Below are 23488 nucleotides of genomic sequence, written 5' to 3' on the forward strand. Positions count from 1 at the left end.
GCCCTTGCTTCTTGCCTTTCTCTCTGCCCCCCCCCCCCCCCCCCCCCCGGAAATAAAGATTTTTTTAAACGACGATTTATTTCGATTTTGAAGAAAAAACACTCAATCCCCTTCAACATATTATCCGCTGAGGGCAATGCAGTCAATTTTTTTCTTACCACTGTTTGAATAATCTCTGGTGCTGTTCAATCCTGATGTTGCTGAGTGCTTCCTGTGAAGCTGTGACCAGCTCCTCCGCGATGGAAATTTTTTTCTTTCAACGTTTTGGTTTTCATTGTTGGGGATTAAAAAAACACATACAAAGAGCGAAGACCGGTGAGTGGAGGGGAGTGGGGGGACAACAATTTATCCAGGGGATGTCAAATACCGGATCGCTGAGAAAGCTGCGCGAGCCAGGCCATTGTCCTGATAGAGACACTAATAACCCGATCTCCACAATTCCGAGTGTTTTCTTCGCTTCTATTTTCTCAGACCCCTCAAAATCTTCAAATAATTTCCGCATTCACCTCCTGTACAGCAGGAATGGATTCCCGGCGCACGATTCCTCTCACATAAAAAAATGAAAAAGTTACCATTCCTTTACAAAAATGATCTATAGACAGCGTATCGACTTCTTATAGACGCTGCTGCCTTCCTGTAGTTATTTATTTTTGTCTGTTCATAGTCTACCTATAAACTATCTATAGAAAAAAAGTAAACTAAAAGTGTATGGCCATAAATCTATAGATTGCCTATAGACTGTCCGTAGAATTTGTATTTCCTATTGACTGCTCTCAAGGATTTGTCTATAGACAGTCTACATAATTTATAGACATAAGTCGATGAAGAGTCTATAGACAGGCTAAAAAAATTTTGTAAGGGTTGTTTTCACGTTTGACTTCAGTTGTCTCGCTTTTTTTGTCTTCGTGAAATGGGCGCCTTCCTTTGGCCGAGCTTGTTTCGTAACTATAGCAGGAACATTCATCGCCCGTGATGACCTTGGAAACAAAGTTTAGGTCACTTTGAACCTGATTTTTCAAATCTTGGCGAAAATCCCAAAGCTGTTTTTTTTTTAATTATGTGAGCAGTCGGGCAACGAACTTCGCACCAAAGCATCTCATGTTAAATTATAGTGCTAAATTTCGTACACAGGAGCTCAGGCTCACACCTGCTCCTTCTCAAGTCTCGTTAGTTGTGCACCGACGATCTTCGTGGGTTTTTTTCACGAACGATTCTGGCATTCTCGTCGGTAGGACTTCCAGAAGGGCGCCGAGAAAGAATATGACGTTCAGCGTTCATTGTCCACTTCTGAGTCGTGCGAACCACTGGAAGACTTGCGTACATCTAAATAATACTTCCTTAAAGGTAGTTTGAAGGATTTCGCGTGGTTCCGTAGCCGTTTTTTCGAAAAAAAATTCAGGCCGATTCTGGGAAGCACTAAACTACAATTAGGAAGGGCTCCTTGAATAATAATAATAATAATTGGTTTTTGGTGGAAAGGAAATGGCGCAGTATCTGTCTCACATATCGTTGGACACCTGAACCGCGCCGTAAGGGAAGGGATAAAGGAGGGAGTGAAAGAAGAAAGGAAGAGAGAGGTGCCGTAGTGGAGGGCTCCGGAATAATTTCGACCACCTGGGGATCTTTAACCTGCACTGACATCGCACAGCACACGGGCGCCTTAGCGTTCTTCCTCCATAAAAACGCAGCCGCCGCGGTCGGGTTCGAACCCGGGAACTCCGGATCAGTAGTCGAGCGCCCTAACCACTGAGCCACCGCGGCGGGGTTGAAGGAGCAATTCGTTTTTTTTTACTGGGGGGAGGGGGGTTTCTTGTATACTGGGCCAAGTACAACAGGATCTGTTTGTCAGGCACCGCTTCGCGTTCGTATTGTCCACGCACAATATCCCAGTATCCATGGCAAACAGGATCACAGAAACGATAACAACCTCAAGTGCGGCACCACTGCTACTCGGGTTATCAAACGGTGTGTATGGTCCGCGGTGTTTGCTTCTACAAACAATTCAGGCGCACCGAAGGGGCTTCAACAAAACAAAGGCTTCAGACGCGATAACCTTAGTCATGCGGTCGCTGCTGGAAGCATAGGCAAAAGTTTAAACTTGAAACGCCCAGGTAGGGAAAGTGTGAGAAGATTCCTGAGCAAGTCTTTGTGCAAGTCACCTACACTGTCGAAATGCAACTACACATAACCTACCCTGTCGAAATGCAAAAAAAAGTTGCAGACAGTCAATGCGAATCACGCGATGGTGTATGCGTTAGCATTCCAACCCGCTTGGCATCTGCGTCTCTTGTACTCAGCTTCAGCTGCTAGACGACCCATTTGTGTCATAATTTTCCATGTTTTGGAGCAAGTGGACGTACCTTGCTTGAGAGCCAACTGCAGCACTTTTTGAGAATTCCGCGATATTCAAGGATTAAAATCTATATAGGCTTTAGGTACAGCATGCCAAATGTTTCTGCGCTAGCTTTTAAAACAGGTACATAATCGTGGATTGATTCTGAGGCTTCTTCTCATAGCACCGTAGGGGTGCGGAGAAGCTTCATGTGACGTCACGGAAGGTAAAATTTCAAATTTCCGCTGCCGTCAACCACACGTTTTCCTGTCTCGTTGGACGCTGCCAAACAACGATTGTTTGTTCTTTTCCTCCAAATTAAGCGTTTATGCGCTGGAAATGCACTGGCACTGTCGGTGACGTCATCATGCCCCCTTCACTTGGCGCTGTGTGCTGCGGAGAAGCTTGAAGGCCATCTCGATTTTAATCGGCGACTACGTCGACATTTCAAATGCTAGCCCAAAATGACTTCGCATGCTTAACCTGCAAGTTTCACTCATACGATCCCTTTAAGTTCGTCGATTTCTAAAGCACATGCAGTTGCACTTTAAAATGAAACTGCCAGCAAATAGAAGTTAGCTTGTATCCGTCGCCCCACAAAAACTGTCAATAGAAAGTCCATAGACTTCTTGTGAACTCTATTGGCTTCCAACAGATATTTATTTTTGTCTGTTAATAGTCAATAGACTGTCTACAGACAAAAATCTGCTAAAACTGTATGGCCATTAATCTATAGATTGCCTGTAGACTGCCTGTATGATTTATATTATAGACAGAAGTACATGGACAATCTATAGACTGTTTAAAGAAATTTTTGTAAGGGTGGGCAGCGCTTTCTAATCACAAAAAGACCACACGCACCAAAAACGGATCTTTTATATCCTATAAAAGACCAAAAAACCTAAATACAGATGTCGCCACCACGGTCTGGTTTCGCCAGTGAAATCCGTGCGTCGTAACCGATAATTGTAGCGGATCCCGGAGTCCACACTGCATCGCCATTTAATTCCTATGCCGAGCCGCCGCCGAAGCACATGCCCACCTAGCGGACACTTGCACAATACAGGCCCCGGTGTTTCTGTAGAATGACGCTTATCCACGCACATCATGAATGACTGGCTTGCTTCACATTGACTCAGCTTCTTCGGAGAAGGGCTTCACTCGGGAAGAGTTTGAATGTTCTCGCGCGAGCGGTGCCGACGTGGCGCAGTATCAGATAACGCGTGCGCCTGACCGAAGGACGTTATCAAGCTCCGTGCCGTGTAAGCTCCCTGGGAGGTCACGTTTCACGTTCGTAGCTGCGCGTTTCGAGTTTCAACAAGAAACGAGCGGATGTAAACAAAAAAAAATGAAAAACTAAAGGCCCCTTTCTGAGGCGAGGGGAGCAGCAGCGTTCGTTCAGTTATGTCTAATGAATAGCGCGTCGCTTTCAGTTAAGCTTCGCCTCTGAAGTCTCGTGTTATCACATTTTCTTGACCGGACAGCATCTGTTGTGAGGCAAGCTTCCTACACGCTGCAAAAAGTGAGTTTTTGCCTCACCGAATGTTAGCCTGGGCCTTTAAAAAGAAATGTGGGCCGGATTGCTCCTATTTAAGCTACTTCCAAGAATCGGTGCTTAATGTAGAGTTAAGGGAATGAAAACAAAACGTAGAATACTAACGTGAGAAATTTTTTAAATGTGCTCGCAATATACGATGCTCATTTCTTTTGTCATTGACATACACGAAATAGTGAACGAGAACATCTTCGAAGGAAGTACGTCTGGTTGGGTTTGAAGTAAAGGTTGAGGAGTACTCATGCCAACCAATATTTATTTACGCAATAGCTAAACTTGGAGCACAAGAATTGGTTAGCGTGAGTACTTCGTTTTATATGGGCTAGTAATCGGTTTCTCAGTTTATGCACCCGCTCTTAAGATGATGCCCAGATAGCTTGAGATATGCTGCGCATTTCAGCAATAAACCCAAGCAGCACAGCTAATCGACCAAATATTGGTAATGTATTGGCAAATGCTGGTCCTAAAAAGGACCAGTGTGAAACCATCCTTTTCCAATATTTGCCCAATTACCTATGCTGCTTCGGAATGTACTAATCGTGCTGTTAGTCATTAATAGACGTGCATAGCAGCAATGACGATAATAGCCCATCGCGCCGTAACTTACAGGTGAAGATGGCTGGCTTTTGGCCTCTAGTCCTACTCAGTGCAGTATGCTCCACGACGGCGATTCACAACCACTTGTTGCCGAGGCTCCGTCAGTACTGGTTCATATTTCTGACTTTTCTTCACAACGGTACATGAACAGCGAACTACGTCCTTTGCATTAACGTCTGAATATTTCTTTCAGAGTGCAAGCCTACAATCGTCTGCGAAGTGCCAGCATGCAAAGAGAGGGGTGCGTACATCTATGACCGGATTGTGACAGGTTTAAACAGTGAACTGTTACTTTAACTCACAGACTTAAACGCAGGCAGCAATACCTATTCTCTCTGCTGCGTTTCAAATTCACAACTCCGATTCCTCAGAAGTTCTCGAGTCCTTCTTCACAAAGGCTGATGTCTCTGAAAACATTTTTTTCTCTGTTCACACGCACACGCACGCACGCACGCACAGACAGACGCACGCACTCACAGACGCACACACGCACGCACAGACGCACGCACGCACGCTCACGCACGCACAGACACACACGCACGCACGCACAGACACATGCGCACGCGCGCGTACGCACGCACAGACACGCGCACGTGCGTACGCGCACGCACGCACAGAGACAGACACATACAAAGAAAACAACGTCTGTGATAGTATTCTATGTTTCGACCAGTGAACTCAAGACAACATGCGTTTCAGTAACAGTTTAGCTAACAATCTATACAAGCCTCACACTCAAAGTGTTGACTTGTTCTCAGTTATTTTTGTTGGATCTTTAGCCTTGCGCTTGCAAATGTGTAGCCTACTTCGTACTTTTGACAGAATGGTTTAACCAGGAGTATGAGGTTTGTATTTAGTATTTCAGTTTTTGTTCCCCTCTGCATTATTTTGTAAGCATTCTCTTCAGAAATACCTTTCTCTTTGAGGGTATCAATCAATCAATCAATCAATCAATCAATCAATCAATCAATCAATCAATCAATCAATCAATCAATCAATCAATCAATCAATCAATCAATCAATCAATGTGGTTATCTAAAGGTAGCCGTCGCACGTGTTGTTTTCACTGTCCATTTGTTTACAGTAACCATTTAGCTAGGTGAAAAGCAGAGTCGTAGGACAGCTTTGAGCCCCCAAACAGCTTTATATAAACTTTTTTATGCAGGTTGACAAAACGGCAATTGAAAGTGGCTGCTTCACGATTGAAGACAGCATTTTAAAGTATGACAATGACTGCTGTGACTAGAAGAAGCAATGCTTTTGAAAATCCTGTGGCGCACTTGCTTCTACGCTTGAGCTATTCGTTAAGTCAAACGTAATTTGAGTAGTGTTCTTAGGATAAAGAAATAGAGCTGTGAGCTCTGGGACAAATATTTTAGGGAAGCTGAATGCACTGCGACAGATGTTGCATAAATGGAACGATTCTTAGGAACCCTCGTAGTCAACGTGTCGCTCCGGAATGTTAAACCCCACAATTTACATTTTTTTTACCTTGTTAGTACGTTGAAGCATCTCCAGTGAACCACTGCGTGGGGTTAGGGTCCATAGAGCCCTTTCCCGCTTGGGGAGTATGGGGAAAAGTTTGGGGGCTTTGCACCTGTTTTTCTTTATTACTTCTGGTTTGTCTCAGCAAGTTTTTCGCATAAGCACCCAGTGTTAATATCCTTGTAACCTTTATTACAGCTGAGTTGATCCTGGCATCTGTGAACAAGAGCGCAGACCCGTGCGTGGATTTCTACGGATTTGTATGCGACCGCTATAATGACGCACATCCTATTCCCGATGATTCGTTTCAAATGGGGCCATTTGTTCAAGCCGGACTGAAAGTGAAACACGACTTAAAAGGTACCCGAAAACGTTATCGTTCTCGTATGCCCGACAATGACAATGCCGCGCAGTGGTTTTTGTATTAACACTACAAGAGTTCGTTGAAATTTAGGCAAGCCGCTACCACAGCCTTCTCAAAAAGGTAGACAAAGCGAAAGCTTTACTACGCCAGCCAGCGAGCCATTTCGGCTCGTTGCGCCGTATGCCGTGTGCCGTGGCCGATCTTGAGCCGCCGTTGCCTAGCAACGCCGCAGCCGCGCTCCAACAGATGGCGCCGCTGTCGACGCCGCTGCCTTCGCCGCTCGCTCCACCAGATGTGTTCCGCTGGGGTAGAGGGAGAGGAGGTGTCTCCTCACGGTGGGTATATATATATATATATATATATATATATATATATATATATATATATATATATATATATATATATATATATATATATATATATATATATATATATATATATATGCGCTTCGCCTCAGTGTATTGTAGTCGTTATGAAGAGCGCGAAAGAGACGCGACAACGAGAGAACGAAGCGAGGAAGAAACGCGCTCAACAGACGCCAGAAGAACGCACCGCACGACTCGAGAAGCGTCGTAACGAAGATGCAGCTAGAAGTAGCGCCACGTCCCGGAGTGACTCTTTTACTACGGAAGAGACCGGTTTGAGTTCTCGAGAGCGTCGTGATGAGACTCTGCGTAGACGACGTGCCGAGGAAACGAAGCTTTTGCAATTCAACTAGGGTTAACCAGAGCTAAACCACAGCCATTTTTTTTGGAATCATGGTTTTGTAAAGCTGAAATTTTACTGTTTGGGCGTGAATATGATGAAAACTTCAAGAGGTCATTGTTGCTTAACAAGATCATTGCGTATACAGTTTCTGCTTTATTAACGCGACAGCGTTGAAGGCTCCATTACCCAGAAAATCCGCCGTCGGGGTCGGCGCTCTCGGAGTTGTGAGCGATAAATAGGGTGGTGTAGGGTGGCTCAGGCGGCAACCCCTAAAGACGTAACCTAGGTAGGCAACCTAGGTCACATGATCTTGTGGGGTCATCACAAAGTACCCACCAGATTGCGAGCAAACTAACCAATCCGGCAGGTGGCAGTACAATTAATTTTTGACCGCGAGAGGTTGGTCGGGAAGAGCAACTTAGGTGGCACAAGCCCCACCGGTGGCAGCACCTACCATCGCATGGCAGATGCGCATCGCTTAACCGCTGCCCCATTGCACAAGGAGGGGTGTGAGTACTCCCGGGGACATACTCGTATAATTTTAAAGTTCACAATGACCAATTCCACTTATATGGGCCTTAACTCCACTCATATGGGCATAAATTCCACTCATATGGTCATTAAATTATTATAGCTATCGCTTCATGTGCTTAAGACGACGCTTCAGTGTCCCTCCAATTTTTTTCATGTTAGTGCAGCGCTTAAAGCGACGTCATAAAACGTTTCACCATACGTGCTCGAGGATGGTGTCATTTACGGAGTATGAATTACATGTTTCCTGAAACCAATGTTTCGCGACGCACATTTGTCAGCTGTCGCAGCCCGCTTCTGGGAAACGTAAAACGTGCTTCTTGCAGTGTCGCAGTCGACTCAAAGCCGGTGTAACTCCAGCTTAACGACAACGCGAGGATGACGCGATCATCCGTCGCGGTTTGCATCACTTACTAGCCGCTAAGGTTAGAGCGTGCTGCTGCCGGTTGGACTTGAGCTGAAGACGCAAAAGCGTTGTGGCTGGAAAAATAAAACTGTTATTAGGTTTTTTCCGGTTTCTGAATCGCGTGCAGTAAGCCTCGGACAACAATCCAGCGCACGCAGATCGCTTGCAGTGATAAAATTGCATTCATATTGTTGTTATTTTGACTGTACGCATATTTGTGCATACATAGTGGATATATTTTGGGATGTATTTTGTGCATGTTTTATAAATACATATTATGCAAATATTTTAACATATAATTTTTTGGTTAAAAACAACAATTAGATAAAGTGATGCATTGGCCATTTCAAGTCGCAGATTACGAGCTTGCCGCTCCGTAAGTTCTTTGTGAACTAAAGGCTCTGCTTTCGAAAGTGCCCTTACCTCTCACTGCGTTTGTGTAACTATGCAGAAATACTGGATGGCCTTCCAGTTGTACCCGAAGCCAACAGCGCTAGGGAAAAGGCCGCTGTTGCTTATCACGCGTGCATGAACACAGGTGAGCTACACTGACAAGAAAGTGTTTCTGTTGCATTCCAGGCGCATGTGATATTTGACAGGGTACACACACCACTCCTCAGTCAGACATCCCGACGGCTTGTTTACAGAAGCTCTGCATTCTGGAAGAAAACTTTATTAGCTGATAAAAGCGAGAGATCCAACATACATGGTCATTATTTTGTTGTTTTTTGGTAAAGTTGTAATGCTTATTTCATCTGTCTAATAACGTCAGCTGCAGCGTAGGAAATTTTGCATAATTGCCGCTTTCTGCCATGGTGCGGCGCCAGAGAAAGCTCTCAGACATTGACTCAATCGGCTACGAAAAAAATGCTAAATACGTTTCCCTTTATTTTACATGTATTTGTTGCGTGAAAGAATTGTAATTGGAAAGCATTTAGTAGGCACTTCATTTGTATTTAAATGCTTGTGCACTTCAAAAAACGCGAGCCGCCACAGTGGCTGAGTGGTTATGGCGCTCGGCTGCCGGCCGGAAAGACGCGGGTTCGATCCCGGCCGCGGCGGTCGAATTTCGATGGAGGCGAAATTCTAGAGGCCCGTGTACTGTGCGATGCCAGTGCACGTAAAAGAACCCCAGGTGGTCGAAATTTCCGGAGCCCTTGACTATGGTGTCTCTCACAGCCTGAGTCGCTTTAGGACGTTAAACCCCCATAAACCATAAACATCAAAAAACGCGAAAACACCTCAGAAAAGTAAAGATGAGTCAGTAATTCACTGTATATTACGAACACTCGCAAAACAGAAAACGGAAGAAGTAGTGACGTCAATAAACACACAATAACACACGCTGCTGGAGGTGAGTAGACAAGGACGTCAGGTGATGACAGTACGCTGGCTCTGTGAACGTCAGGGGTCACGTGTCTTTACTACTGATGGCTAAGACGGTCTTGAGAACTAAGCCCCTAACAGTTATCCCTGAAAAAGGCTTTAGCAAATGATAAAATCACAGTCTGCGTTCCAGACAACAAATCTACCGGATAAAGTAATAGTAGTATTAATCATTCAGTAAGAAAGCCAAAAATAAAATAAAACAGCCGGACAGAAAATGTTGCCGGTCACGGCGAAACCGCGAGAGCGGCTTTTGGGAACAAATGACTGTTCAAACTTAATTTCTGTAACACGTTTCACTCAATCAATAGGCCATATTTTAGCCACATGACCAAAGTTTCATTTTTCTTTTAATCACATGAAATGCTTCTAGCTCCTATTTTCAGAAAATTAAGGCGAGCATTGGCTGAACATGAAGCCGAACACGGGGGGGGGGGGGGGGGGGGGAACCTGAAGCCAAACATTAGGGATTAGGGAGAACTTACGCGAAATGTTCTGAAACTTTTCGTCCGCATAATATCCAGCAGAGAAATCTTCATCCCGGAGCAGGATTTGAATCTGCGGTGGCGGAAATAAATCAGGTCAGCTTTTCGCTGCTGTAAAATGCTCGATCTTTTTCCTTTCTTGAACTTGTAATTATTGCAGCGAGTTCTACGTAAATGAGTAAATGATAGTCTTAGAGAGGAATAAAAAAGGCAGTTTACGAAGCAATACAAAATACTTCTAAAAAAGACACGGCCAGGAAGCAAAGTACTGGAATGGAGGCAAAGCTGAGAGCATCACCAAGAGGGAGTGCCAATCCAGCTTGAAGTCCGCCTTTGCGTGCAATTCCCTGCGATCGAAAATCATTCGGCGGAAATGGCATATTGTTTTTACAGAAGGTTGGCATTGCGGCGCATCATGCTAGTTTTCCATAGGTGCAGTACGATAAGAAAGAATATGTCTAGGGGTTCATCACCGTATCGCTGAGCAGTGAGGTATCTGAGAACGAGAAGTTCAATTAGTCCCGCTTCTTAATATCCGCTGCTGGATGCCCCAGAACTGTACTGTGCATTTACATTTGAGGAAGCAATGTTCAATTTTTAAAAAGAAATCATGACAAGGGAGATGGCTTCGGTGGCTAGACGGCGGCTGTTGCCACGACCATCTCTCGGAATTAAGAATTGACGGAATTTCGTCATATGAGGCTAGTAAGCCTTTCGCCCCAATAAATGCAATTATTTCACATTCAAAGAACGCAAGTAGTCTTCAGTGATCTCCATAATTTTTGTTGACCGCACCGGTGGCGATGGCTCTAGGGAAAACCTAGGAAAAAAACCTAAGAAAAACCTAGGAAAACCCCAAATAAAACCTCAAACGTTGAAATTCGGGCTTGTTGGTTCATACTTCGGAGCAATAGCGCAGACAGGACAAGGAACCAAGAACGAGTAGACACACACAGCGCTAACTTCCAAAAACTTTGTTGGAAAAAAGCACAAGAAAAAACTTGAGAATCTAGAGAAAACTTAGAGAAAACCTAGGGAACCTCCTAAGGAAAACTGGCAAAACTGAACATGCTTCAAGAAGCTTCTTCGAGTTAACCTCAGCTACGCTTAGCCATTCGCGTTACGCACTCGTAACCGTCCCGGCGAGTTTTTACATGCCACCATTCTTGACTGGACGGTCATGACCTCGCCTTGCAGCCGTCAGCGAAGAAGACAGCCTGGGGGCCGTGAGGAGAGCGTTGGCCTCCAGCGGGCTGGGCGAGTGGCCTATCCTGGACGACAGCGAGATGGACGGCGTCAACCGACTCGAGGACGTCGCACGAAAGACGGGGCTGGATTCGCTCTTCTCGGTCGGCGTCGTCAAGGACATGGACGACGTCTCACTACACATCCTCCAAGTAAAACCCTGGAGGACTGCACCAACAATCTTACTGCCGCAATGTTTACTGACTAAATATTGCACTCGCTGTAAGAGTGAGATTATTACAAGTGTTTTTAAAAATTCCTTCCGAGGCTTATTTATTAATTTGCCTCAATACTCCGCGATATCTAATTTAAGGCCCTTGTAGTCAGAGCTAAGCGTTTCCAGGACGCCTGCTGATGGAAGAGAAAAAGATCTTTCTCTAATCCTGGCGAGCGCGGGGGCTTGTGCGACCCTTATAAAAATGTCTTTAGGCAGTCTGTATAGTGTCCATAGACATCTGTCTAAAAAGTATAAAGCCTCCCTATAGACAAAACTTATAGAAGTCTATAGGCAATAGAAATCCTATAGTCAGTCTATAGACAGTCTATAGATATAAAGCCATACACATTTAGTAGACTTTTGCCTATAGGCACTATATAGACTATGAATAGACAATAGAGATATCTATAGGAAGGAAATAGTCTTTAAGAAGTCTATAGACTGTCTATAGACCATTTTTTAAGGAGCCCCGGAACACTGCCCTGCCCTTCTTTTCCTGCGTCCTTGACGATGCGGTGACGTAAGGAATAGATATTTTCATCACGACCTGAAAGAACAGGGCAGAGACATGCAGCATCACGTGGGCTCCAGTGTCGGCGGCTCCACCTCTAGCGGACTATATCAACGCCGCTGGCTCCGAGATATCTCGCGAGTCTCCTTCGCGTTCCTCAGCGCACAGTTATCACTCCCTTGTCCCTCATCCCCGGCCTGGTGTAGGGACTGAAGAGGGTGGCTGGCAGGCGGATAACTATTGTCCGGCCTCTCGCGACGGACAGACGAGAATCTTTATCAAAGAGCCCGGGTAATGTGATTTGGATCCTTGGCGAAGCTTGTGAAGCGAAATAGCCGAGCCACGGCTTATGAGAAGACGTCAAGAGGGGATTCAGGTTTGCTAGCCGAGTGTTAAGTGCTCAGTCAACTTATGTAGCTGAAAAATTCGGAGCCATTTTCGGTACCTGAGTGGTGAGGGCAGTCGGTTACATTGGCGTACATGTGTTGTCTGTAGAGTCGTTTAAGTGGTTTCCTAAAGTTTAACTTCTTTGAAGTTCATCTGAACTTCAGTGAAATTGAGCAGTTGAATTTAGGAGAGTCCGAACGCTGTTTACCCTGAACGTGCACATACCACCACATTCCAGCAATCATTTTTCTTAAAAACTGCCCGTGACTGGAATAACCTCTCCGCCGAAGTGGCCACCATCATGAATCATCGACTGTTCAAGACCACTATCGAGGAAGCCTATTCATCAAAATAATTTTTGTTCATTTTTCATTAATGTATAATATTTTTGCCGTGTTATCCCCACCCCTCATGTAATGTCCCGAAAGGGACCTTTGAGGAAAAAATAAATAAAAAATAAATAAAGTTCACGTGCTCCAACGAAGCTGTAAGACATCGCTTCCAACACAAGCCGGCCCTCTGCGATGAGCAAGTGGTGAAAGCGCAGAGTACGGCCCCTAAGCTCAAGTTCGCGAGCGACAGGGTTGAAATGTAGAAGTGGCAGCGTATGTATTACGAAATTTCAATCCACGATACTAAACCGGAAGTGGTTCAAAATAATTCGCAGTCCTTCACTATAACGTAGCTCACATGGCAGTTATGCACTTGCATGGAATGCATGGAGGCACGTCATGATTGCCGAACAAAGAAATTGGGCGTAAGCCGGACCTGTAGAATTTTCTCCCCTTCCTATGACGCAGGTTGAACAGAAGAGCACCCCGTACCTCGAGTCCGTCTTCCACGTCTCTAATGAGCACTCCGTCACCTTGGAAGAGTTGTTTCGCGACCTGGCGACGACTGCGGCGAGCCTGGTGAAACCGAATGCCACCGATGAGCAGTTGGAGAGCTACATCAACGCAACGCTCTCGTTCTCGGCCCAACTACACTTGGTAATATGTATAGATCCAACTTCCTCGGAAATGATACCGTGTGAATACTGTGAAGGAAGTTCTCAAAGCGGAAATTTAGCATAGATTGTATGGGAGCTAGACAAACGCAAAAGCGATTTCTTCAGCGCTGTAGTTTTTGCCCTCGTGTATGTTTCCTTGTTATGATACAAATTAGCACTGATTGATTGATTGATTGATTGATTGATTGATTGATTGAATTATCAGCATGAGTAACACCACCGTCTCTGCAGGCACAGCAGCCGCCCGAGGAAAAACGCAACGCGAGGAAAAATTATCGGAAAGGCACAATCGAGGAATTCCAGCAAGAGATCCCGGGGGTGAGTACTTATGGAACTACGCTATTTCATGTCAGGGTTCTTTTCCTTTTTTTTTGACAGACACATTACTAAGCTATTGCGATATCCAACTATAAAATGCGTTTTAAACCTTAGCTCTTAGGAAAAATCGATGGCTGCATCTTTATCAGTGTTAATATTTCCACAGAATAACTAGACCTTTTTCGACTGCACATTAGGTAGTCATCAGAAGAAAGTATTGTCATGAAATCTTTAACCAACGCCTTTATAATCAACGTCAGTACCTCAACGAGGAAGGAGAGATTACATTTTATTTTGGAACTTGTTTGTTACTCATTAAATTGATAGTGGGCTTGCCTAACTGAAGCAAGCCCTGTGCAATATGGTCAATTTACCTGTCTTGATGAGTTGGTTCCTCATAAGGGATACTGTGCCGCTTATATACAAGGACGAAGAAAGAAGGCGTGTGTTACAAGTGTATACTGCCCTTGCCGCCTACTTTTCAGCTTCATCCTGCTTTCTAAGCGCTACAGTATTTACCCTGTGCAATGTCCCCCCCCCCCTCCTTTTTTTTTATTTCGCACACTTGCCATAATGGCATAACTTCGCGGTATGCTATAGGAAATCTTGTAAGGCATTTTCGTCACTTGCACAGCTAGAAATGAACCCAGAAATTCTCGATAAACATTCCTAGTTTGCATGGCTGCAACCAGGAGGTACATATGGGGGTGAACACCAAAAATTACCCCGGGAATTTTGTATATTTGGCACCCCCCGTTGATATCTTATGGCCCTCAGAAGTCGATGCGATCACTGGAGGCATTTTTTTTGTGAGTGCCAGCATCTCCGCGCACCATCTCAACGCACCTCTTAGTTTTATCCCAACTAAAAATTAAAATATTCTCATTGAGATAGAGGCCATTCGCCTCTGAGGGCAGACAGATGGCGCTAGTTGACCAGAGAAGCTGGGCAAGTGTTAGGTAGGGGAAAGAAGAGAGATGGGTGTCCAAATAAAGAAAGAAATGGGCGCGAAATTAGGCAGTTCACTTGCTCGCAGAGAAAGGCATACTGTCGTCGGCTGATGCCGAGCGACCGCATAGTGTGTGGAAGAGCTTCTAATGTAAATTCTAAGGCTAACTTTCCCAGCGTCACGCTTTACTTATCCACTAAACCTGAGTGTATCTGCAACAAAATGCAATTAACGCGACATCATCCGTGAATAAATTCCTCAAGCAACTAGAGAGGGCCTATCACCGAGATTATGTACGAGTAGTCGCCTCAAAGGGTTCAAGGCGATCTTTTTCCTTATTACCACACCATCGTAATCAGCTTCTAAAAGACATTACTGTGTAATTAGTGAGTCAGAAAAAATATATCTTTCTATAGGGATAACGTGTAACTTCACAAACACAGCAGTTAGGACCCACAGGATGCATTTCTTCTACATTTTACAGGGGTTCAAAGTGTCCATGCGTTCTGGGATCCTTGAGATTTCTCAAACTTTCGCTAAAAATCTGCCTACTTGAAACTTCGGCAAACAGCAGATAGTTTCACGTACGTAGAGCTCTTACGGGTGACCAGTGCGCATGCGCAGAACGCAAAGGGTATGCGGGAGTCTCACGTACGTACGTGAGATTCGAATTTTTACGTTGCGGTCTTCGCGTTGCTTGAGTGCGTAGCGTTGACAAACATGGCGGCGCCCTGCCCGCCGCTTCACAGCGGTAACAGCTTCGTCGCTAATCCCTCGACGCGATACGGTGTTCTAAACTATTGTATTCGCCTTCGATTTGCCCATTCTTACCTTCGCATAAGGTTTCAAGCGACAAATAGCTTTTGTTTTTCAGATATAAGGGCGATTTCCCAGCTGTTAAGCCTGACGAAGCAGCGCTCCGACGCAGTTCGACTGGCTTGGCTTTGACTCGTCTTGTCTTTGAGTGGCTACAGCAGTGTCTTCATCTCTCAGTAGAACGCACGGCGTCTGTCGCGTACGTGCAACTAAAAGGGTTTGAAACTACATGCGCGTATGCTACGTAGACTTCTCACGTTTGCGTACATGAACCCTCTGCGTACGTGAAACTAAAATCTCTAGTTTAGGAATACATTTGCGTCGATGCTATAAGAAATCCGCACAAAAGAGTGCCATGGATCCAGCTAGGGACGCCCCAGATGGTGCTCAGCTCAGCGCGCCATAGCGGAAGTTCTCGTTGATGAAGGCCGGGCACCGCCAGTAGACCTTTCAGTGACATGATCATTGACAGATTGATTCGCATGCGTAGCCCTGTGACTACAGCCCACCGCTGCGCAAAACAAAAGTTTTCCTCAGCGTATCAAAACAAGGCAAATGACAAAAAACACGCGTCTCCAATTCCTCGTTTCAGGCAGACATTATGGAACCTTCAGTCCTTGCCGCTTAGGTCCACACAGTTAAAGCACGATAGTGTCAGATGAAACAAATGCGCACCCATTAGTGTACATATACATGTTCGTATCCTTGGCTTCTGGCTTCCTTGTGCTATTGTGCTAAGCGCAATGTTTAGAAAAACGAGAGCATGTGAAATATTGTTTCAAGCTGCTACGTGATTCGATTGCTAAACATTGATTGCAAGACATTTATTTCGTCAGAAAATGCAAAATGCAGATGATCCGTGCTAGATGGCTATCAGACCATGGCTGACAGTGACCTGAGTAGCCCATTCAATGGACAGAGTTTGAACGCCCAGGTCTGAGCTCACCAACACGGCCTCCCATTGCTCTACAGTAGGAACTTGTGTTAGAGATTCCGGGATATCGCTTAATGATTTTCGTGTACACTATTTTATCCTTTCTTAGACGGGCGCTTCAAACTGTCGCTTCGCATTGCATCTGCAGCTGGACCTGTACGAGATGCTGAATGAGGAGCTGCGCAAGGTGAACATCACGCTGCGGAAGCAAGATAAGATTGTTGTGAATGCACTCCATCACGTGAACGCCACCACTCAAGTATACCTGCAAGCAGAACCGTGAGTTCTTTCCGCCGCAACGTACCGCAAGAAATATTCGGCGGCTGCTCCTGCAGCTGGGCTTTTCGTGAAGTCGTATAGTTTTCCTACGTGGTACCCGTTTGCACCCTGTCCAGGTAGCGCGTTCGTCTTGAGAATTCTCATAAAGGGCCCTAATACCATAATTACTTAAAACATTACTGGCCGGTGGCTCTAACGCACTATTTGAAGAACGTCTTTAACACCACGTGTAACTCCGAAATGTCCTTTCCGCCTCTCCCTCTAGTCCTGCTACTCCACATTGAGGGAAGGGAAGGAGGAATAGGAGACCCGACGATATGGGCAGAAAAAGAAAGTTCTAATATATCAGAAAATCATCGCCAATATGTTGGTCATAAACTTGAGCTGAGACCAGTCCACACTGCATAAAAAGCCAAGTACGTCCATACTGCCTGCATATTTCTAGGCCTCCAGCCGCGTGCTCAGTAAGAAGTCCTCACAATATGACCAATTGTAGAAACGCTCCAAGGAAGGTGACATCAGCCTTTCATTCCTGTACAAATGCGATCCATAGTGTTAAATACCCGTATAAAAATGATCTATAGACAGTCTATAAACTTTTTATAGACCCTATTGCCTTCCTATAGATAGTTCTTTTAATCTATTCTTAGTCTATAGACTGTCTATAGACTGTCTATAGACAAAAGTCTACTAAATGTGTATGGCCACAAATCTACAGGCTGTCAACAGAATTTGTATTGCCTAAAGAGTGTTCTCTAAGGTCTTTTATAGTGTGTCTATAGACTTTCTAGACAGAAGTCTATGGACAGTCTATAGACTGTCTAAATAAAATTTTTTAAAGGGTTAACACGGCTGTTTTCCAAACTGTGGGGGTGGGGGGGTGGAGGGGGGATGCTATAACGTTTTGTGTGTCTGTGTGTGTACCTTCAGCGTAGTGGTGTACAACTACATCGGCCTCTCCAAGGCTGTCGAGCTGCTCCAGTTGGCGTCCACTGAGTTCGCCGCCCTCATGGCCCGCCTGCACCGCATCGTGCTGGGAGTCCGCACGGAGACTGCGCGCTGGGAGCGCTGCATCTCCAACCTGCAGTCCATCATGAAGGACGTCGTCGGGAGGCTGTACACGGAGAAGAGGCTGAACAAGGGCGCCAAGGAGGAGGTGACCGCCTAGGCCTCGGCAGGTGGCGTCAGCATATACGCGTGCGGCGACCACACATGCCCGTGCTTCAAGCTTGAAGCAGCTCCCTTTTCGAGTCGGCTGTTATCTGTCAAAATGCGAGTCCGGAGTTATATACGACACATATTCCTCCGAGTCAGTGCAATATACAAAATGTACTAAGGAAATAACAATTGCGCCCCTATCATCGAGTTTAAGTGCAAGCATGACATGGCAGGAGTAGCACTTTCTATGACGACTCATAGATGGCGGTAACCGCATGGAGGTATTAGTGTTCCTGTATATAATGCTCCCTGCGGGAGCATATACAGGAACACTAGGAGGTATCTGTCAGGTTCACAACCTGCCGGACGTTTTACCACTTTCCCCAGTTTTTGTTAATCTATCTGGTAGCGCGCTTGGTCTCCTTGGCTGCCTTCGCGGCTGAAGCAGCCTTCACCCTTAGCCGCTGTTATTATGACTGAATAGCGTGCGCGGCGTCCTTCGCCGCTTTCGCTGTTTTACGTGCCGTCGTGGGCTGCCACTTCTCTTTTTCGATCTGAGCAGCGTGCTTAGCGAGGCTGACTGCTTGCCCCACCGTAGCGTTGGCCTTCTCTTCGTTGGACTTAGAGACGCGTTCGCTCGGTTTGTGCGCCTTCTCACCTTCATGAGCTGCTAGATAAAGTTGGCATTAGCCAAATAGACGAGTTTTGGTTTCGGGGTGATGCTCGCCTGAGTTTGCCAGAAATGAAGCTGAAAGCATTCCTTCCTTAAAAATAGTATTCGCAGAAGTGTGAATACCTAGATATTTGTACTCCCAAAGATTTCCATAAGCTGCCTTCCCAAAAAGAGAATATGAAATCGCTTTCCAGCAGTTCGAGTTTACTCGAGCTGCTAAGAAGCGCCACGATACGGTTCTCCCAGGTCGAGAGGCTTGTCCGGGAGATTGGCCTTTCTTATCACTCCCGGCTCCGCGATGTGGCATGGATGGACCGCGAGACCCGACAGAAGGCGACAGAAAAGGTGTGTGTTTGCTTTGGCACGTGAAGGCACTTGACTGTTCTTGTGGAGTTTTGTTGTTGCTGCAAGGAAAATTTTCATGTTGATGACATGGAGGTTATGACAGCTATTACACGCCTACTCGCTTGTTTTTAAGGTGATTCCTCATTTACTTTTTATCGTTATCAGTGTGAAAATATATCAACATGCAACGAGTCATCCAATTACGGCTGAAATATTCCAAAGGAACTAAGGCGAAGTTCCTTGAAATGCCTAAGAGGCGTTGTCTGTGCTAGATTGTTGCTCTTGTTCAAGCTACACAAAAGTAGTTTGTAGTACATTGTTTGTTCTTGCACATGTTGTGTTCATTTGCCCTGCCGTTTGCATCGGTTCTCAAAAGCTGACCGTGGACCTTTGCAATTTCAGTTTATCTAACCCTTTGTTTTGTGCTGTGGTGTCATTCATCTGTCTGCTTTGACGATGGCTTTTGCAGCACCTGTCTACAATATGCGCAATGGAAGTCAACCGAGACAGTCATTTGAGAATTCAGAGTAGCCGCTCGCCAATTCTTAGAAAAGAGAACTCTAATCACGTATTTACTTGCTAGAACCTATCTGCTATGCTTTCTAATGCTCAAGTCACGTGCTATAAGGGCAAAGGCGCGGGATGCTTGATTCACTTTCGTGCTAAAAAAGCAGCGCTAATAATGGCAATAGACTCCTTATGAATATATGTCTCTGTCCTCGTCCTTAGCTCTGCTTTATTTACATTGTCTACTCTGCTCGTATTGATATTGGTGCAGTGCCTCTTGCCCCTGTAACGTTAGCGAGAACTTACAAGAACAAAATTTAAGGCACGATATTCTTATTTCGACTTGGATTTTTTGGGCTTGTGAGCGTCAGGCGTTCTCACCGGTCTTTCTTGTTGCTTTTTTCTCGCAGTTGTGGGCTATGACGACGAGGATTGCTTACCCCGACGTCTTTCTCAGCGATGAGCACATCAATAAGAAGTACCATGACGTGAGTTTACAAAAGGACTTTGGAATACGGACGAATATTCTTTCCGCTTACTTTCGATATGATCTCTTAGTGTTTTTGGTCTGCAGCTTGAGTACAGTGCAGCGTTAGACTGAACAATCCCAATGGACGAAGCACTCCGCGGCTCTTACAGATGGTGGTCAGTTTTATTTTAAATATCTAGTTATTCTTAATTTACGAGTTCGTGGGGACCGTTAGCCTGTTCGCTATATAGTGCTACAGCAACCTAAATGCCCTTCACCCCACTGCATTCGTACAGGCAAATGCACTTGTATTTCGCAGTAGTTAGAACACCAGGCAGTATAGAATGTATTACTATGCAAGTACTTCATGTAAGTTTCTCTAGGGATTTGCTATCGATGTAGTAGATGCAGTTGCGTCCACTTCTAGACATACCCGACATACTCTTGTTCTGCGTCATTCTTCTGATGGGCTTGTTTCTGAAGGTGCTATTGTTTCCTGTCTCAAGTACTATGCACCATCTAGCCCCATACTGAAGTTATTCAAAACCATCACGACAGACTCACTGAATAAGTCTACCCCTTCTTTAATAAAGGTATGTTTCGACAAGCACGGCAGTCGGCTTTAGGCAGCTGGTTACCTTGGTCACCTTATCGTGGCTGTCACGGAAACTAAGCACACGCGAGACAAAAAAAGACGCAAAACGATTAAAAAGAAACTGAAAGCAAGCAGACAAGAAAGAATCTTATTAAGGTGGAACTTTGGGCTCGTTGGTGCATCACTTTTGAAAAAGACATAGCGCATTAAGACAGGACAGTGTTGTCTCTGCACTGTCCTGTCTTCATGTGGTATGTCTTTTTCAAAAGACAAGAAAGAGGATTTCGCAATGATGTGATGGTGCCGCATATCCATTATCCACAAGTTACCGCAAGCTATCGAGTAGTATGCTTGTCTAAACAATTAGGCGAGTTTGAAGCATGCCTTCCTTTATTCATTAACAAAAAGTACTCATTTCACCTCTTTTCAGTTTGGAACCCTTCACAGTAACGAACATTTTGTCGAAATATATGAGAGATTTAAACAGCTGGACTACACGAAGACGCTGCTAAAACTTCGGGAGAGAGTCAACAAAACGAATGAGTACGTTTCAGCCTAAACAATAGAGATTTCTCAATCAACCGAAACACTTTACACGCGAGGGAAATGTTCTCGGCAGTTAATACCTGACTCTAATCACCAGTGGCGATTGATAACTGGTTTCAACGCTAAGAAACAATCTGTCAAATCATCCAATCAGTGGTTTTGTTTGTATCAAAGCTGCGGGTGGTAATGATTATAACTTTTCAGTCGAACCCGAATAGATAAACTCGAAAATAATTGCGAAATACATCGATATATCAAAGATTAGGTATATAAAAATTGTCCTTAGATACTAAAGTTAACCTAGAGGCAAGAATACATTGCACACATGCTAGTGACGCGGATCTTGGAGTGACCTGAACGGCTGATAGGAAGTGTCCAATACAGCGCAACCGACGCGTCTCCGCGCTTTAAAAGGGATCGATGAACGCCTCTTTAGGGGCATGGCGCGCCGTTCGGTATATCGAAGGATCCGTGAAATTGGAGTTCGTTACTCTGTGACTTTCCTGTACAATAGCGCTGTATATTCAAGGGGATAATCTTTGTGTTCGATATATCCAGTAATTCGAAATATCCGGGTTCGGTATGTCCGTGCTGGACTGTGCAAACAAAGCACGTGATTATAAAACAAAGACTTCAAAGAAAAGCCACTGTTTCACTCAACTTGCCGCAATTTCACCCATACGAGAAACACCGCTAAAGAATTTGTCACCGTGAAAGAATGATTCCCGATTATAATCGGTTCCCTCTTCTTAGCTAAAAGTAACATTATTTCGTTCAGATGGACTGTCTCTGCTGCAGAAGACGTCAATGCTTATTACTCCGCGGATACAAATGAAATTGGTAAGTTATCCACTGATTTTTACCGCTGCAAATGTATAAGCTATTCAATGTAGCTAATAGAGCGACCCGCAAAAAATACTTCCGCAGAACGCTTGGTGCATTGTCGACTTGTGCAATGTTTTGTACTCAAAGTGATCGTTGATGTGGGCTTCTTCATCATTCTAGATATACCTGGAGGAATACTTCAAGAGCCTTTTTTCCAAGAAGGCCTTCCAACGTAAGCAGCATTTGTAAGCATTAAACAATAGATGTTTAACGCGAGTGTTAAACTCATCAGTAGAGGAAAATACAGGAGAGCTGGGGATGGTGGTCATTGGTGCAATACCATGATGAACACAGAACAGCAAACAAGAAAAGAAAAGGGCAAACCTAAACTTCTAAAATGTGATGCACGGTGACAGGAATAAGCGGGGAACCGAAATTGACTGTAAAAAAAAATTTTGCTGCCGGTAATGAAACCGTAGACTTCCAATGCAAAAAAAGAGAGAAAGAAATCATTACTATTTTACAGGTTACTAAGCTCAGGTCCTTTATTACTATTCCATTACTTGAAATGGCCAGAGCTTCTTGGTACAGCAGATGTGAGAAAAAATAAACTTCCTACCTGGCCTGGCTTTCCCTATTCTCTTTGCCACACAACAGCCCGCGGGAAAAGTTTAACTCAATTTAGGCTTTAGTTTTAACTGTTGCGCTGCCACATGACAAGCTCCACGGCTAAGACGCGGAAATATGTGCAGCAAAATTGAAATAGTTTTGCGGCGAAGTCAGTTTTGTGGTATTGAAAATGAAGGAAAAAGTCAGTATAGTTTTACTTCAAGACAACTTCGTTCGGCAAACTGACGCAGGTACATCAATCTTGGAGCTATTGGATCCATTATTGGCCACGAAATAACTCACGGTTACGACGACCAAGGTAAGAGCTCGCATTGGAGGATTTCATGAATTTGGATATGTTGAACAGCCCCGGACTCCCCATGTAGCCTCCTGAAGAATTGTCCCTTTTTAATATAGCAATGAGTTACTGGACGCTTATGTTTAATTTTTTGCGCTTGCAAAGATTACGTTAAGCCCACCCCAGTAGTGCGTGTTTCATTAAAGAAAAACTCCAGTCTTAACTGCTTAAGGCTGTTTATTTTTATCGGAGTATAAGATATACTTTGCATTTTGCCTCGATGACAAGAACATGACTACGTTCACCTTTCTTAGACATCACCAACTACAGCCCTCTGTCGGCGGTCAGTAGCCAACACCGCGTAACTATATGGAAATATTTTTATTCGCAATTGAGAGAAAACTAAAACGTGTGGTGAGGTGGTTACTCGACGATGTTGATGCTGATGGCCTGCTCTTCCTTCGTGCTGAAGAATGCGACTTGTAAAATGCTTTCTGAATTCGGATCCACTTGTTCTGACGGTGAGTAGGAAATCAACGGTGAGTAGGAAAGGAGGAGGAGGAGGAGGTAAACTTTATTAAAGAAAAGGTCTTTGGAGCGGGTTGGGGTGACGTTCCCCTCCCCGCGGTGGGCACCTCTTCTAGGCCGGACGCCAGGTGGCCGACCGACGATGTCGTTCGGCGACCTCTTCGGCCCGCTCCGTGACTCGGAGTTGAACCTCCGGGTCCGAGCTGAGCAGCGCGGCCTCCCACTGCGATTGGGTAGAGAGCTGCAGACTGTTCGACGGCTTGTCTTGAGGACATGAGTATAGGATGTGGGGTGTGTCTACCTTATGGTGCCCACAGAGAGAACATATGGGGCTGAACTGCTCTGGGAACCATATGGAGTGCATGTACGGATTAAAGAAAGTGTTTGGAGCTGCCGCCAACTGACTTGTGTTTTACTTAGA

The 23488-nt window shown here is 45.0% G+C and overlaps 1 protein-coding gene across 1 annotated transcript in view; it reads left to right on the forward strand.

Moving 5' to 3' along the window:
* LOC144110097 (neprilysin-1-like) overlaps positions 1-23488 on the forward strand; it is a 78759-nt gene that overhangs the window by 49664 nt on the left and 5607 nt on the right. The window contains exons 2-16 of the mRNA XM_077642912.1: positions 4497-4584; positions 4678-4725; positions 6168-6329; positions 8430-8516; positions 11047-11246; positions 13010-13198; positions 13450-13536; positions 16384-16514; positions 17445-17670; positions 18592-18690; positions 19608-19685; positions 20692-20804; positions 21586-21647; positions 21813-21864; positions 22493-22560. Coding sequence (XP_077499038.1) covers positions 4503-4584; positions 4678-4725; positions 6168-6329; positions 8430-8516; positions 11047-11246; positions 13010-13198; positions 13450-13536; positions 16384-16514; positions 17445-17670; positions 18592-18690; positions 19608-19685; positions 20692-20804; positions 21586-21647; positions 21813-21864; positions 22493-22560 — 1684 coding nt within the window. The 5' untranslated portion in view covers positions 4497-4502. The remainder of the gene's footprint in view (positions 1-4496; positions 4585-4677; positions 4726-6167; positions 6330-8429; positions 8517-11046; positions 11247-13009; positions 13199-13449; positions 13537-16383; positions 16515-17444; positions 17671-18591; positions 18691-19607; positions 19686-20691; positions 20805-21585; positions 21648-21812; positions 21865-22492; positions 22561-23488) is intronic.

Source organism: Amblyomma americanum, chromosome 11 (genome assembly GCF_052857255.1).
Source record: "Amblyomma americanum isolate KBUSLIRL-KWMA chromosome 11, ASM5285725v1, whole genome shotgun sequence".
In the NCBI taxonomy this organism is placed as follows: Eukaryota; Metazoa; Arthropoda; class Arachnida; order Ixodida; family Ixodidae; genus Amblyomma; species Amblyomma americanum.